This window comes from Heteronotia binoei, chromosome 21, assembly GCF_032191835.1.
Source record: "Heteronotia binoei isolate CCM8104 ecotype False Entrance Well chromosome 21, APGP_CSIRO_Hbin_v1, whole genome shotgun sequence".
NCBI classification, from domain to species: domain Eukaryota; kingdom Metazoa; phylum Chordata; class Lepidosauria; order Squamata; family Gekkonidae; genus Heteronotia; species Heteronotia binoei.
This window is the reverse complement of record NC_083243.1, coordinates 156,334,225-156,349,402: the sequence shown is the minus strand read 5'-3', so window position 1 is coordinate 156,349,402 and position 15,178 is coordinate 156,334,225. Positions and strand designations below refer to the sequence as shown.

The 15,178-nt window shown below is 41.6% G+C and overlaps 2 protein-coding genes across 4 annotated transcripts in view; one reads left to right on the top strand and one right to left on the bottom strand.

Moving 5' to 3' along the window:
* The window catches only part of LSP1 (lymphocyte specific protein 1), a 115,131-nt gene that overhangs the window by 97,791 nt on the left and 2,162 nt on the right, over positions 1 to 15,178 (top strand). For all 3 annotated transcript variants that reach the window (XM_060261203.1, XM_060261202.1, XM_060261204.1), the window contains exon 10: positions 643 to 759. In XM_060261203.1, coding sequence (XP_060117186.1) covers positions 643 to 735 — 93 coding nt within the window. In that variant the 3' untranslated portion in view covers positions 736 to 759. The remainder of the gene's footprint in view (positions 1 to 642; positions 760 to 15,178) is intronic.
* PRR33 (proline rich 33) overlaps positions 7,566 to 15,178 on the bottom strand; it is a 28,556-nt gene continuing 20,943 nt past the window's right edge. Inside the window, exon 2 of the mRNA XM_060261201.1 lies at positions 7,566 to 9,229. Coding sequence (XP_060117184.1) covers positions 7,715 to 9,220 — 1,506 coding nt within the window. The 5' untranslated portion in view covers positions 9,221 to 9,229 and the 3' untranslated portion in view covers positions 7,566 to 7,714. The remainder of the gene's footprint in view (positions 9,230 to 15,178) is intronic.

The following is a 15,178-nucleotide window of genomic DNA, read 5'->3' as shown; positions in this document are numbered from 1 at the left end:
CTCTGTGTAAAGTAGTATTTCCTTTTGTCTGCTCTAAACCTACAGCCCACCAGCTTCACTGGATGCCCTCAAGTTCTAGTATGTAGGGAGAAGGAGAAAAAGGGTTTTGTTAACTCCACTCCATGTATAATTTTATAAACCTCTAAATCATGTCCCCCTTAAACATCTCTTTTCTAAACTGAAAAGGCCCAGGCTCTTCAGCTTTCCTCATAGGGAAGATGGTCCAATCCCCTTGCTTGTCCTCAATGGTACTTTTTACAGCTCAGCAATGTCCTTTTGGAGATACAGTGACCAGAACTGTACACAGAATTCCAAATGAGGCCACACCACAGATGTATAAAGGGGCATTGCAATTTGGCCATTTTACTTCCTAATAACCTCTAACACAGTTTGCCTTTTTCACCACTGCAGCACACTGGTTGACATTTTCACTGAACTATCCTCTGGAGAGCTACCATTGGCCACCCTTGATCTAGACATATCTAATGCAATAACTATACCAAAGTTATATCACTTTACAATACTGAAAGCTAAAACTTTAGAATAAAATAGCATGGCCAGTATGCAAAGCACATAAAAGTGTTGAAATGGGAGGTAGTCATTTTCTTCTGAAAGTTCTCCTATTTATTTTCTCCTACTTAGGTAAAACTTCCAGGCAAGAAGTACAAGTATGTGGCAACTGGACATGGCCAATATAAGAGGGTGCTGATAGATGATGAGGCCGCAGAAAAATAGCTTGCTTGGGCCACAAATGTGTGGGTAGGTACAGCGGACAATGACTTCAAGCACAGAGTGTGCACCTTTAATCATTACTACATTTGGACTGTCTCAAATGTACCATGCCATAACTTTATTTGACTGAACTTTCTAAAAGTAGGCAATTGCTTCTTATGACTTAAAATGTCTATATTGATCTAACTTTAAACAGCAATCACATAATATGCTGTGAGTACAACAGGGAAATTTGTCAACTTTCTGCCAGTGATGTCTGACACACATGAAAGACAGATCTCTCCCCCTCCCCTGGGAACACTTTATTTAATCTATATACACAATATACACAATGTTAATTCCTCTTATCTTGAATCTGGTGGCTGGGAGTTATGGAAATGGCATCTAGAGTACAGACCATATGTGGCTATGGAAGGAAATCCCCAATGGTTGATGAAGAATAATCTAGTGCCTGTTAACCAGAATCACAAAGGTGCCAACTCACTTCTTCCTTTCTTACTACATCCTGCCTCTCACTTCTCAGTTTTCAACCATGACTGCATCTCTAGCACTTAACACATTTTCCTTTCAACATTACCTCTAAATAGTGAGTTTCTATTTCTTTACCTGTCATCTGAAGTCTTAACTTGGCTATATACTCATTATTAATTGAGACTTCCCACACATCTGACCTATCATTGGATAAAAGGTTTCTATGAAACCTAAGCCTTACTTTGCGTATCCTTTAAAAAAGAAAAACAGAATCAATAGTGAAAGCCAGCTCATGACCTACATCTCATGTGTGCAATCCAGTATTTAAAGATCATAAGTTTAAAAAACCCAAACAAACTGGGCTTACTTCCCAAGTTTGTAATGCCATCCGTGGTGCCTTCAGATCCTTTCCTTTCCTTATCATTCCAAGTTTACCTCCTCTTAGGTGGTAGTAAGGAGCTTGGGGCTCATAATCAGTGAAGATATTAAAGTTAAGGAGATTTCTACCAGTGAATCTTTGTGTCCAGAAAAGGGACACATTTTCTTTCCGTGCTGCTGGTGTGAACAAGGCTCAAAGTATACACACCAACTGGAGGAAAATATGTATCTCTCCAGCGGATGGATTCTGGCTTGTGCAGCTGGGCAGGTAGGAAAGCTTGCTGCAGAACTCTGCCTTTGAGTCCTCTCCTTATGCCACTGTTGTAAAGCAGAAGGTGTTAAGAACCCTCTGCTGTTGCACACATTCATGGCAGGACCAAAGCTATCTTTCTGCAGGAACACCCCATTGTCTCTTCTTCAGGATGTCTGTAAACCTTCTCTACAAACTCTTAATTATTAAAAGTGGCACATACTTGACTTAAATGTACTTTGAATTGTTAAAGTGATTCCAAATCATTATTCAGTTCCACAGCACAAAGAACTTATACCCCCCCCCCCATCTTTTCCAGCCATTTCACAAAATATAGCTAGAGATACTGTAACTACCCCCACCACACAGTTCATAAGCATTCCTGAAAGGCATTAAGTTTTTCAAACACATTCCAGCGTGTGACAGAATGGTTTTTGAAAGCAGCATCAGTGCATATGTCAAGAACTCTTGTTCTCTTCAAATAACGTTGGTGCTGCCTTAGAAATCAGTAAAAATCTCTCCTCTCAAAATACATATAGGTTTAGTTTTAATTATCAGAAGGAGACTGCTAGTCCATTTACCAAGGAACACATTTCCCTCCCCTTCATTGCTAGTACAAAATGCACCAGTTGCGAGGGAATGCATACCTTGATATGGCTACTGGACAACAGCCAGCTCAAGGTATTTCACTGTCCCAAGTATGGGTAGCAGCTGTAATGCAGGACTGGGAAGTAATGACTAAGCCATGCCTGTCACTTTCATACACTTGTGATGGACTGCACTTAGAAGTGCTATACAAACCGCTAAAAGACTATAATAATGGGTTAATTCTTCATAGAAACAGAGAGCCTTGAGTGAAGGCCGCTGCAAGCAGTCTGATTGGTTAGCATCAGCTGAGTAGAAAGTCTTGTGAGGTGTGTGCTGAGGAGGAGAATTCATTCAGAATTCAGCCCTGACTGAGCAGTTTAATGTAGACAGATGAACTGTGGGAGGACCTGGCAAGGACCAGTGGGTAGTTAGATGGAGACTCCCATTTAAGCCGAAGAAATAGAATAAATCTTCTTGAGGGAGAAAATTCCCTACCCAGTCAAACAGGGAGTGAGCTGCGAAGACTGGAAAGATCCCTGATCTGGTGTGGTCAGAAACTGCCTTTAGCAAGAGTCAGTTTAAAAATCAAGATGAGTACTGGTGTTTCCAGAGAAGGGAAGTGGGTACTGGAAAATGTCCCAGCCTTCTGAAAACTAAAAAAGTCAGAATACTCAGTGTGCTGGAGTGTCTAAAAAACACTGGAACAAGAAGCTGTCAACATAAAGATTTTAAGTAACTGAGTAGCTTAAGAAACTCTCATTAACCTGAAACGTAAGAGCTAAAGTATGTGCATGTACTGATTTTACCTCAGTGTTATCTATATTGAGATACCACAGAAATTTTACCCCCAGTTTCACCTGACCTCTCCTGTCTATGTTAAATAAAATATTTTATTGATTTTGAATTTCAAAATGCCTTGACTGCTGTTTAAGTTAAAGCGTAATCCTGACCCTTCCCTCAATTTCCTAGGCTTAGCCAGCAGTAAAATATCATACCGACACAGAGTGGGACAGCCAATTTTTCAGGAAAGAAGAAAACAGACCACTAGGGCTGCTCAGTCAGCAAGACAAAGAGAAACAGAGGGAGAATCTTGCTTTTGGAGGAGAGAAAGTGGAGGGGTTTGTCATAACAGCCATCTGGAAAATGAGCTTCAGAAACACTGGAACTCATCTTGCATTTTTGGGACAGATCTGTAGTGCACATTGCTCCTGCATTTCTGTCCTTGTCAAATGTGGTCTGAAACAACCACTTTGAGTAACTTGAATAGTGAAACCTCCCCCACACCCCATAGGAGGACACACCTTGACTCACTTATGCGTATTTTCCTCCTTGGCGTTGAAAGAGTGGATGTGTTAAATGGAGCTATACAATATTAACATCTATATGGTTTTTAGCCTTTTATGATATAGGTGACTAACATATTACGGTACTTAAATGCAATCGCTTGCCAAGTGTTCTTTTACTGCATTACGAACAATGTTTTTTGTATCCTATACCGAACACACCAGCAAACATCTCTAGCTGCCAGTTGGATACTTCTGTAGTTGTAACATTCCATGTGTAACAAGGCACAGAAGGCTACTTCAAAAGAATGGTGGCTAGACATGTTTCTACTGTTGCTACAGTATCTTAAATATTCACTCTTGGTCTTAGATGTGTCCCCTTTAGATCAATGCAGGTATTGTGAAAGTATACTTGGAACCCTATTAATAATCTTGTTTTAAGCCAGGAATGAATGGGCTAATCTTTTTTTGGAATCTCAGGTAATGAGGGAGACAAATTAGACAAGAGGCTTGTTTCTTGTGTGAAATGCAGCTGTGGAAATAACAATCTAAAGTAGACCAATGTGGTAAGGAAGAACTTGGCCTCCTTCCCATTCCCCACCCTTGACAATTCCTTCCCCTCAGAGCTACTTTATGGAATGAAAAGCAACTTGGAGTAAATGCGTATTGGGAAAGGGTCAAGGCATTCCTCCCAAATGGTCATTTACTTTAACTGCTGCTCCATTTGATAAAACTAGTCCAGGTAGTCGTCTTGCAATTGCTGCACACTGTTTGGCCCTTAACCATTGTTGCTGATGACCTAAATATGAATTTGAAGGTTTCTGCATAGCAGCACAGTATTCCATGGCATAACACAATGGCTACTCATCCTTCAACACAATTCGGAAGCTACACTTCTCAAAACATCAATGTAGGGATAAAAGCTTTAAGTACAACTACATAGTATCAAATGGAATCAAAACTCATACCCAGTCAGCTTGATTTCCAAATCTGAGGTTAATGCACATCTGGATAAAGCTGAGCCACATAGCTTCTCTGAAATCTTAAGAGTATCCAGGTAGTTCTTCTTTCTGTTCCTTTTACAGTTTTGGTCTAATGTATGACCATAGGACCATATGAAGCTGCCTTATACTGAATCAGACCCTCGGTCCATCAAAGTCAGTATTGTCTTCTCAGACTGGCAGCGGCTCTCCAGGGTCTCAAGCTGAGGTTTTTCACACCTATATTTGCCTGGACCCTTTTTTGGAGATGCCGGGGATTGAACCTGAGACCTTCTGCTTCCCAAGCAGATGCTCTACCACGGAGCCACCGTCCCTCCCTAGGTATTGTTCCCTAGCTACATTACAGCAGGGAACAATACCCTGTTCGTCTGTTCTGAATTGATGCTGCTGCAGTAAATTTGCTTATTTCTAGGGCAGCACTGTCTTACTTAATAACACTATTTACACAAAGCAGTATGAAGATCCATACAAAAATCTTGGTAATTCCCTTTTTGTATGAGGACTGGGGGTGCCAGCTCTGGGTTGTTCCTGAAAATTTGGGGGTTTGCGGAAGAAAGAGACCTCCATGGGTATAATGCTGTAGAAGGCATCCTCCAAAGCTGCCATTTTCTCCTAAAAGAACTGATCTTTGTAGTCTGGAGATCACTTGTAATTCTGGGAACTCTCCAGGCTCCACCTGAAGGCTGGCATCCCCATGATTCAAGTATTGTAAAATGTTCTAAAACTGCAGGAAAAAAAGTAAAAACTACTTGAACTATCTAAGAACACAAGAATCCTGCTGGATCAGGCCAGTGGTCTGTCCAGTATCCTGCTTCACTCAGTGAGTATGAGTCAGCAGTAGCACACCTGGACTTTGGGAAACTCTTACCTACTGTCTGCTCAAGGTTGCTTCTGATTTTCCCATGCTTTTGTTTTGAACATACCCTTTTACAGAAGTATCATAAGTAAAAAATGGCTGTAGACCTGCACCTTGTCTATGCTGGTAATGCAGGATATGCATGTGCTATGGGGACATGTTCCCAGGAAGCTGTGCAAAAATGCTGCCATCTCTGTTCCACAGTGACAAGGAATCCTCTGCTGTTTTCTAGCTGCAGCCCTGGGCATGCCCACCCCAAAGGAATACTTATAGACACAGTCCTAAAGTGAGACAACCTTTTTCATATCAAGTAATTGGTAGCATTATTCAACGATGGAGAAAGTGACAGGGCAGATGTATCAATGGTGGTTCTTTGAGCATGCTTAGGGCAATCTTTCAAATGAGGTAGAAGCCGTAATTTAATTAGCCTAGCTGTCTAGCTTTGTCATTTGTGGCTTAAAAGAGCCAACTTTCACATAAATTTCTACCCTAGCTGCCTTGTTTGTCTTATCAGAGTGAACTGACCAGATGATTAGGATTTTTCTGTGGTATTGTACCATGCCATTTCTAAAGGATAAGGTCTTGTTATGGTCACCTGTGTCATGGTATTCACTCAAATTCATTATTTTTAAGCAACCTGGATCTTAGGCTACTTTATCTGTATGAAGCAGCCAGTCTGCTTAAGATATGTAGTTAAGGCTGTGTACCAGATTCCACACCTACAGGAGGTTACATTTCTATGTGTGCAGAGCATGATGGTTTTTAACTTTTGTTATGATGATGTCTCCAGATAAGCCAGCCAGACAACATCACACTCCGAAGTTTTGTCAGGCAGATTCCCTCCTCCCACACTTCCAGGCTTTAGGTTCAAGAAGTTAGTTTTAATGTTATTTTTTGTCTTGGTTTCTGCTGTGATTTGAATCTCATATTTCAGACTTGTTAATTTTAATTTTGCCATAATTTACATAAAAACATTAGATGAAACTCTTAAATAGGGGCTTTAAGTCAAGGTAGTGTTATCAGGTGCAATCATATGAGAGATCTGGCCCGACCTAGCTATGCCTCATCTCTGGATTCAACATGTAAATCTGCTCTCCAAGCCCTGCCCGTCCTTACCTCGTTTTAGGACGGGCTGGGACCACATTAAATAGCTACCAGGAACTTCCTGGTAGCAAATCTCTAAAGCGCATGCAGGGTGCATTTCCTGGCTATCTGAATGGCCAGGGAGCAAGGTGCGTGCACCCTGTACACACAGGAGCAGTCTGAATACTCCACTTGGGTGTGTGTGGCCCGTGTGGCTCCCAGCAGCAGGGTGAGGGCTGTGTGATTGTGGCAGCATGCATCAAAGCCGGGATACCACCACACCAAATTCCCAGTGTAACCCCACTGATATTTTCATCCCTTTCTCCCCAAACTTACATTACCATGGGGTTGGCTTCTTTGAATTCTATCTTGTCTGAAATACTAGGTATTAAACAGAGACTATGTACATAGAATCATTTTTCAGAGACTTGATTGTGGTATGAAAACGGAATACATTTTCCCCATGTTATTCTATTGAAACGTGGAAAATCTGGTCAAAGATAATAGTGTGTGAGAAACTGAACACTGCAATTTCTGAGCACCTATATTATAGGTGGTTTGTAAATCATGAGAGGATAGTGGCAATTCTGCAAAACACTGCCTGTACCCAATAAAGACAGGGAAAAATGCCAGTCCGTATGTAGGAAATGGCAAAGAAGCCAAGAATAGTCTATTACAGAAAAGAAAGCAGCTCTGAAAGAATGTGCCTCTAGATTGGCTTAGTGCAGTACACCTAAATGGGTGTCTCCTTAGTAAGAAAAACACTAACAATTCAGAGGCTTGAAATGGCTGGCTGGCTTAAAATGCTATACCTGTTTGTTGGCTTCAATTGTTAAATAGGCTGCAACTTGAGAAGCAGTAAAGCAAAACTGAAGTGAACATCTTTTCCCTCAGGGATCTCTCACTTAAATCATACATATACATTTCTAGGTACACAAAAAGATCCCTTGAAGGGTTTTATTTTTTCCTTGAAAATGATTCTGTTGTAGTAAATCTTGTAGCTATCTTAGATCTTCTGAAAAGAAACCATATAGGAGGAAGGGTTCATCACTTTCTTTCAGATGCCGTCCTGCTAATGCAATGGCAATTCCTCAGGTGCTTTGCACGGGATTCGGCGTACCTCAAACAGAGTAGTAATCTTTGTCATGGGTTTGGATGCCAGTTCTTTAAGCTTCCGTGCATCAAAGCGAGGCCTATGAAGTAGAAGGGGTAAGCGACGCCGAAATGGGAATGTTCCCTGTCTCCTGATTTCCTTTTCACCTCCTTGCTGTTTTTTTGCTTTGCTGGTTGTCATTTGGTATAAGATGGCATCCCACATCTTGATGGCTCGTGACTTGCTTATCCTCTTGTCCTGACCAGTTTCAGCTTGGGAGCCTTGCACTACCTTTATTCCCTCCTCTTCAGGCTTGGTTGACTTGGGTTCTGGAACTGGAAACTGGGGCTCTTCAGATTCTATTATCAAGTGCTTCTTAAGACGAGACCAGCCACTAAGCTTACTTTTGGGTGGCACAGCTGGCTTAGGCTTTGGTAAGGTATCTTGGGGAGTAACGGGTGGTGGTAGACTCTGTTCACACCTAGCTTCTGGCAAAGGAACATGAGTACTGATTGTTGATGGAGCTGGCATGGCTGTCTCTATCATGTGTTTTTGAGGTCCAGTAGGACCTGCATATTTCTGGGTCTCAATGTGTGGTTCAGGGCCTCTGTCACTTCCAGGCATCACAAGCCTACTAGGAGCTGGGGATCCAACTACAACTTGCTGTCCAGGAACATGCAGGATTGCAACTGTTCTAGTAGGAGGTTCAAGGGCAGAAGCAGTTTCAAACGTAGGAGCAATTGGTCTTGCCTGGCTTGAGAAGTGTGCAGTTGGTATCTGGTCTGGTGGTGGATATTTTTGGTGTACCTGCAGATGAACAGCCGGGGGTCTGTCTTCACTACTAGGATATTTAGGTGTCAGTTGTGACAGGGGGCTTGGCGGTTGCATACTATGAATGGCAGTATGGGTTTCAGCAATGTGAGAAACTACCACTGAGGTCTCCACAGGAGGTTCAGGAGAAACAAGCACAGACTGCAGAGCACTTAACGGGTACAACTGCGTGTGCACGTCTGACTGTGGCTGCCCTCTGAGTGGCCATGAGGGTTCAGCAATGCTTGGTCTCTGGAGCGATGATGGGGAAGGGGAGGAAGTGATTTTGAGATGCTCTGAAAGGCTTCTCTGCTCTGTAACACTGAATGCAAAGGGCTTTCCTTTGGGAAAAGGAGAAGAAACATGGTGGATAACAGGTTTGATGGAAAAGCGGGGCGGGAGGTTGATGGCAAGATGTGTTGTAGTTTCTGTAGGCTTTAGGGGAGAGGAGCGTTCATTGTGCTCTAAGTCGGGGCTGGCTTCACTCACAGGGGACAGACTGGATCGGAATGATGTGGCTTGCTGTGCTGATAAGGTTGCTTTCTTCTTTGCTGCTTTTTTCAAGAGTCTCTGAAGCTTAAGATTGTCTTTTCCAGGCTTTGGTAGAATGGGAGGGGGTGGTGCCTGTGGATGAAGGGAGGCTGGCTCATGGGGTGGTGTCACAGTAATCAGCATTTTAATCCCCTGAAACATAATGAAATTTGTATTAGTTTTTAAAGATTAATATTTGGGCAGTGTAGATTCTTGTATGATGCCTACATTCATGAGCCAACACCTCTTTTAAAGACTTCATACTTGTGAGGTAAAGTTAACATGAAGACCAGACTGTTGATAGATGATGATGATGATTATTAGTTTATTTATATTCCACCCATTCCCCCACTGCGGGCTCAGAGTGGAGTACAGCTGCTTAAAAAACACACCAGAGCTATTAAACTACCTTGCATCCCACAAAAAATGTTTTCTAATTAAGTCAGATCACATATAGTAGACTTCATAGTCTGATAGTAGACTTCAGAGCTGAGAAATCAAGTAATGTACACATGCATATGTGAGCCAGCCTTTAACTCTATTGAAGAATAAAAATATTAGAAAATAATATATGAAATCTACTGTCTGGCTGAAACCCTTACAGACTTGATGGATCATCAGTACCTGTTTATATTCACACACCACCTGGCATTCAGCTCAGTATCTAGTCAGTCAATATTTATTACAGTCAAAGACCAGCCTAAAAGTTACAGCATCACATAAAACCATCTTAATTTCATAAAACTTAGAGCTCTGCATTCCAGCCTGTTGCACTCTCTAAGTACTGCAGCACAGAATTTTGCTACCACATAAATAACAGATTTCAGAATATTTTCTAAGAGATATTTCCAGAGTACTTCAGTCCTAAACTTCATATAATGCTTCAGTGGTATAAATTTAGAGAGGAGTGGAATGATTAATTGTGATCTTTCTTCTTGACAAAATTCACAATGCAAGAGGGTTTGTGTGGCAGATTCAACTGCTTTTTCAGAACAGGAATAATATCACTTCTGCAATGGTAACTGTGAAAACTGCCAGATAGAACTGCGGAAGGAAATGCATTGAAGCATGCTCTCGAAAAAGCCCATCTATCTCTCTCATAGATGATATTCGAGAGATATGGGGTAGATGCATAATTCGGCCATGTTTTCAAACGACTGTAGTTCATAGGGAGCATCATTTCATGATTTTGAGATTCAATATCACTCAATCTTTGTAATACCAGGGCCTTTGCTTTATTCAAACCCATGTCAAAAAGCTCTTCTGGATTCAAACCAATTGTTTATCAATTATCTTTGCAGACTAAATGGGATAGAGTTCTGAGGCTAGAGAAAAGGGTATTAAACCCTTCAGATTTAAATGTATCCTTAACCAGAAGTAAATCATGTATTCCCATATTTTTAACTGTACTCTGGGGAGGCCTGTTTCTTGCCTTAAGATGACTTTAGAAGTACATCCTATCCTTAAAGACGATCCTTGGTCCAAGCTAGCAGATAGTAAAACTGTATATTTAAATACAAGTTCTGCCTAATCAAGACTGTAATAAACTACAACTTAGTTCTGCCTAATCCTCATGTAACATTGGGGAGTAATTCACATGTAACATTGGGGAGGATATGAGGATTGTTGAGCCCTTCACCCTCTTACTCCTGCAGCCTGTCTTTCTAGGACATACCCTTCTAAGTCTGCCTTGAATGGGAGAAAAATGTTTGTGGGAAAAGAACTGTGGAAGGAAAGCAGTGGATGGGTTACCATTCAGCATTTCCAACTTTCTCCTCCTAAATGTCCTCTACTGCCACCACCACTTTTTAGAAGAAGACAAATAGTGAAGTAGCACAATTGCATCAAATGCATCATTTATTTATTAAAGTGCTTATACCATGCCTTTCCTTGTAGTTCAAGCCAATTTATATATATGCTCTTGATCTCTCTCTTTATATGCAATTTTTAAAAATATGTGATTGTAGTATTAATTACAGAGCCCTTGTGAAATGATATTCAAGATACGCAAAGAAGTCACAATAACACAATAATCCTGTTTCAATGTGAACCATGTGCATCAGACTAATGAGAGATACCATGAAATCTGAATAGCTAACACAACTATTAAGATTAACATTAGGAGCAAGCTTATGTGCTGAGCAGAAACCAAGTAGTATACTAATATAACTACCCCATATTGAGTCCATGTTAGCAGGGCTTTTGTTGTAGAAAAGTCCAGCGGGAACTTATTTGCATATTAGGCTGCATATAAGCAGACAGCTATTGTGTACACTACTGATCTAAATGCATTGATCTGGTTGTGGCCTACTGGTTTTGCAATGGCTGTTCCTTGCTATCCGTAACCATCACTTTTTACATGAGTAAGGGCATAAAAAAGGTAAAGGTAGTCCCCTGTGCAAGCACCGAGTCATTACCGACTTATGGGGTGATGTCACATCACGACGTTTTCTGGGCAGACTTTTTACAGGGTGGTTTGCCATTGCCTTCCCCAGTCATCTACACTTTACTTTGTCAAAGTTCACTAGAGCTATTGAGTCCACAGTGCTTCTCCTTGGTGATTTGTATGCTTATTTCAGTTGCTGTGGCCTGCTGGCCAAAGCCCATTGCTCATCTGATAGCAGGGCCTCTCCTCTTGGGAGCAGCAAAGCAGAAAGCCTCCACAGAAAGACGAGCTTGACTTGCTTAGTAATATCCTGAAGTTCTGGTATGTAGAACAGATGTTTCCACTTGAGCACACACAAGTGACCTGAGCGGCATTTGCCTGGGTTGCAGTTTGTCTTTCAACACAAGCTAATTAATCCTCTGGCTTTAGAGCCTTAGCAGAGAGACCTTGGAATACCTTCTGTAGGGTTATGATTCCAAATCTCACTGGTTTTTCCTCGTGCCATCAGTGGCATGAATAGTTGCTTGAAAACTCATGGCTGGACAATGCTTGTGTAGCATGAAACTTGTGTGTGCTACTGTTCTTTTGCTTTCCAGCAATTTGACTATAGCTTCACATGTCCCCCAAAAATTGTGATGGCCAGTCACAACTGCATGCACCACATGGCCATCTACTTCACATGAATAGTTTGCCACACAAACCAGCCTCCATCCTGCTGGACATTCAAGCTGCTACTAGACCACTGATTGCATATGTGAGTAGATTCATGGCTGAAACAGACTTCATTTTCACCACAAATAACTGTACAGCCACAAATAACCAGTAGAGGAAGAACTGGGTTTAAAAAAAATGCACATTTTTTGAAGTGCCAAACACATTTTAACATTTGCTTTAATAACACTAAGCGGCCCCGTGACACAGAGTGGTAAAGCAGCAGTACTGTGGTCTGAACTCTCTGCTCACGACCTGCGTTCAATTCTGGCAGAAGCTGGATTCAGGTAGCCGGCCCAAGGTTGACTCAGCCTTCCATCCTTCCGAGGTCGGTAAAATGAGTACACAGCTTGCTGGGGGAAAAGTGTAAAAGACTGAGGGAGGCAATGGCAAACCACCCCATAAAAAGTCTGTGAAAGCAACGTCACCCCAGAGTCGGAAACAACTGGTGCTTGCACAGGGGACCTTACCTTTTCCTTTCCTTGCCTTAGTAACACTAAAAAGAAGGTCCCCCCCCCCCCGAAGGTTTTCTCAGTTCAGAACAGCATGCATCTCTCAGGTTGAGGAATGAGCCTTTTCCAGTCTTACAGGTGAAGAGTGAAAGCAGAAAGTGTGGTTCACTTTTTCCTTCCTGTTAGCTAACTTTCGAGATCTTCAAAATCTCATCCATCTGCAATGATGAGCCTATGAGTGCTCAGTAGTAGATCCTATTATCACCTCTGACCAATTTAAACCTAGTTTGCTAGTGTTTTGTGCTATGAGCAGAGAACTTGTGCAGTAGGCAGTTACTTTAAAGGGACAGAAGACTGTGCCTCTCATGCAGTGGTTGGACTGGAGGCCAATATGCTTCTATTACTATGTAGTTGAATGCAAAAACGGATGGCTATCAGTAAAAAAAAAAATAATTAAAAAGCATGTGAATGCAGATTTGCTTTAATTACATCCACAAATATAAGATGATCCAGGAAGGGAAATTTCTCCAAATCATCTCTTTTGCTTCCACTACATTTGCAAAATAATTGCTTCTCTGGGGGAAACTTTTTTTTTTAATAGGTAATAGTTAAAACCTTGGGCTATTCTCTGTCAAGCAAAAAGTCCGCATCTAGACAAGACTTCAGTCTATAAAATCCTTGCTGTAGTCATTCTGTATATGTTACACTTCCTATTTCCAGCCTGGAAAAATTGTAAATCTGTATGACAGTGTGTTTGTTTTTCAGCTCCAAACTTCTGCTTAATATCATTTTTCATTTTCAGGGCCAGGGTTAGTAGAAGTGCTCATTAACCTCTCTTCCAGATAGTGTGACATGCCTGGATGGTCTGTGTGGTCCACTGCCCTTTCCCTCCTCTGCCAGACTAGAATTCTTCAAGCATGCTTAGCACTAAGTATTAAGGACTCACTGGTATTTTATGTGGCTTTATTGAGTGCAGTCACTTTCCATACCTGAATTTGGTTACACAGAGCAGAGTAACTGTTCAGAGATCCCAGACAGTTTGAAAGTGTCCCTAGCTGAAAAGAGAATTTGTGCAAAAGCCTTGGATTATCCAGCATTTCCTTTCAGCTTTTATGCCAAATCCCTTTGCTGCCTGGAGCACTGCTATTCTACTGTGTATATCAGTCTATATTTATGTCTTGTGAACTGTACCCCTCCAGTTTCAGGAGAACAGAATCCCAGTGTAGGAGAAAGTATAGGTTGCTAGATGGAAAAGTAATTTGCAGTCCGTGACTCAAATGCAGTACCAGCTGTTTGTTCTGCTTGGAGAGAAGAGTGAGATGTGAGGAAATCTGACACTTATGGTACTGCTGCTGATCTGCTAACGGAATGCTGTAGTTTCTTTCCTCTTGCAAGGTGGGGAATTACACAACCAACCTTCTCCCTCTACACCTTGGCTAAAAAGAAGAAAGGGAGGGGGCAATAAGGGAAGTGCTTAACTGCACAGTAGGCATAAAGGAATATAGGTACTCTATCATGAGCTTTCCTCATGTAATTAGCAAAAGAAGAGGCTTTAATGCCTCTATTCATACCACTAACACCCAGGTTCTTCACCAGTGCTTCAAGGTTGGCAATATAAAAATGGGCATGTGTGTGTGTGTCACTGTGTACACAATGTTATTTCTGGCAAAAAAAAAAAAATGCAAGTGGCACGGTGATACCAGTGGTGCTGCTCTAGGATTATCTAGGAAGGGATGTCATTACATCAGTTCCAGTTTTTGCCAGAAGTGGTGTGCTGGCACACTTCGCCCCGCCCCCCCCCCCATTCCTCCCTGAGGGTTGTCAATGGCTCAGCTTGATTTCATTATGGTTGGCATGGTTGTTCAAATTCAGGTCACTCTGGATTGTCAGAGTTACGTCAGACCAGGATCTGACACCATGATTCTGAAACTAGGTTACTAACCACAGTTATACTAAACTTGGGTTTCACATGAAATAACAATCCAGGTATCTTCGGCTTGTTTCCCCACACTAGCCTTGGCACAAAGAGGTTGTGGGTAGGAGGAGAGAGAGAAAGCATGATGATGAAGAACTCAGCAGCAAGGGAAACCAGCATTTGAATGACAGTCTGAGCTAAATTCTGGTTTTGCACATTAACCATAATTGAATAAGCTGCTTTGTTTTCATTTAAATAGACCCAGTTATTGTTATTTCAATTGTTGTGGCAGCTGAGGAAGAAAGAAAGTTTTGCGGGGTTTAATCATTGTTCTCTCATTGCCCAGTAAAGTAGTAAACTTGGTAATACAATAAAGCATACAACAACCTCTTTTAGAGCACCTGGATCCCTCGCTGTTTCTCCTTGAGGATGCACATTCCTTATTTGGACTACAGTTTGAAGGACTGTCTGTGCTAATCTCTGTTATTGAGTGATGCTTTCAAAAAAATATCTGATGACAGAAAATGAATCTGTTTAGACAGTGGGGGGAAAAGTTAAAAGAGGAGACTGTAAAAATTGCCCTAACTGGGTGTGAGTCTGGACTCCAGTGGAGACTTTGGAACTCTCCAACAGAGAGA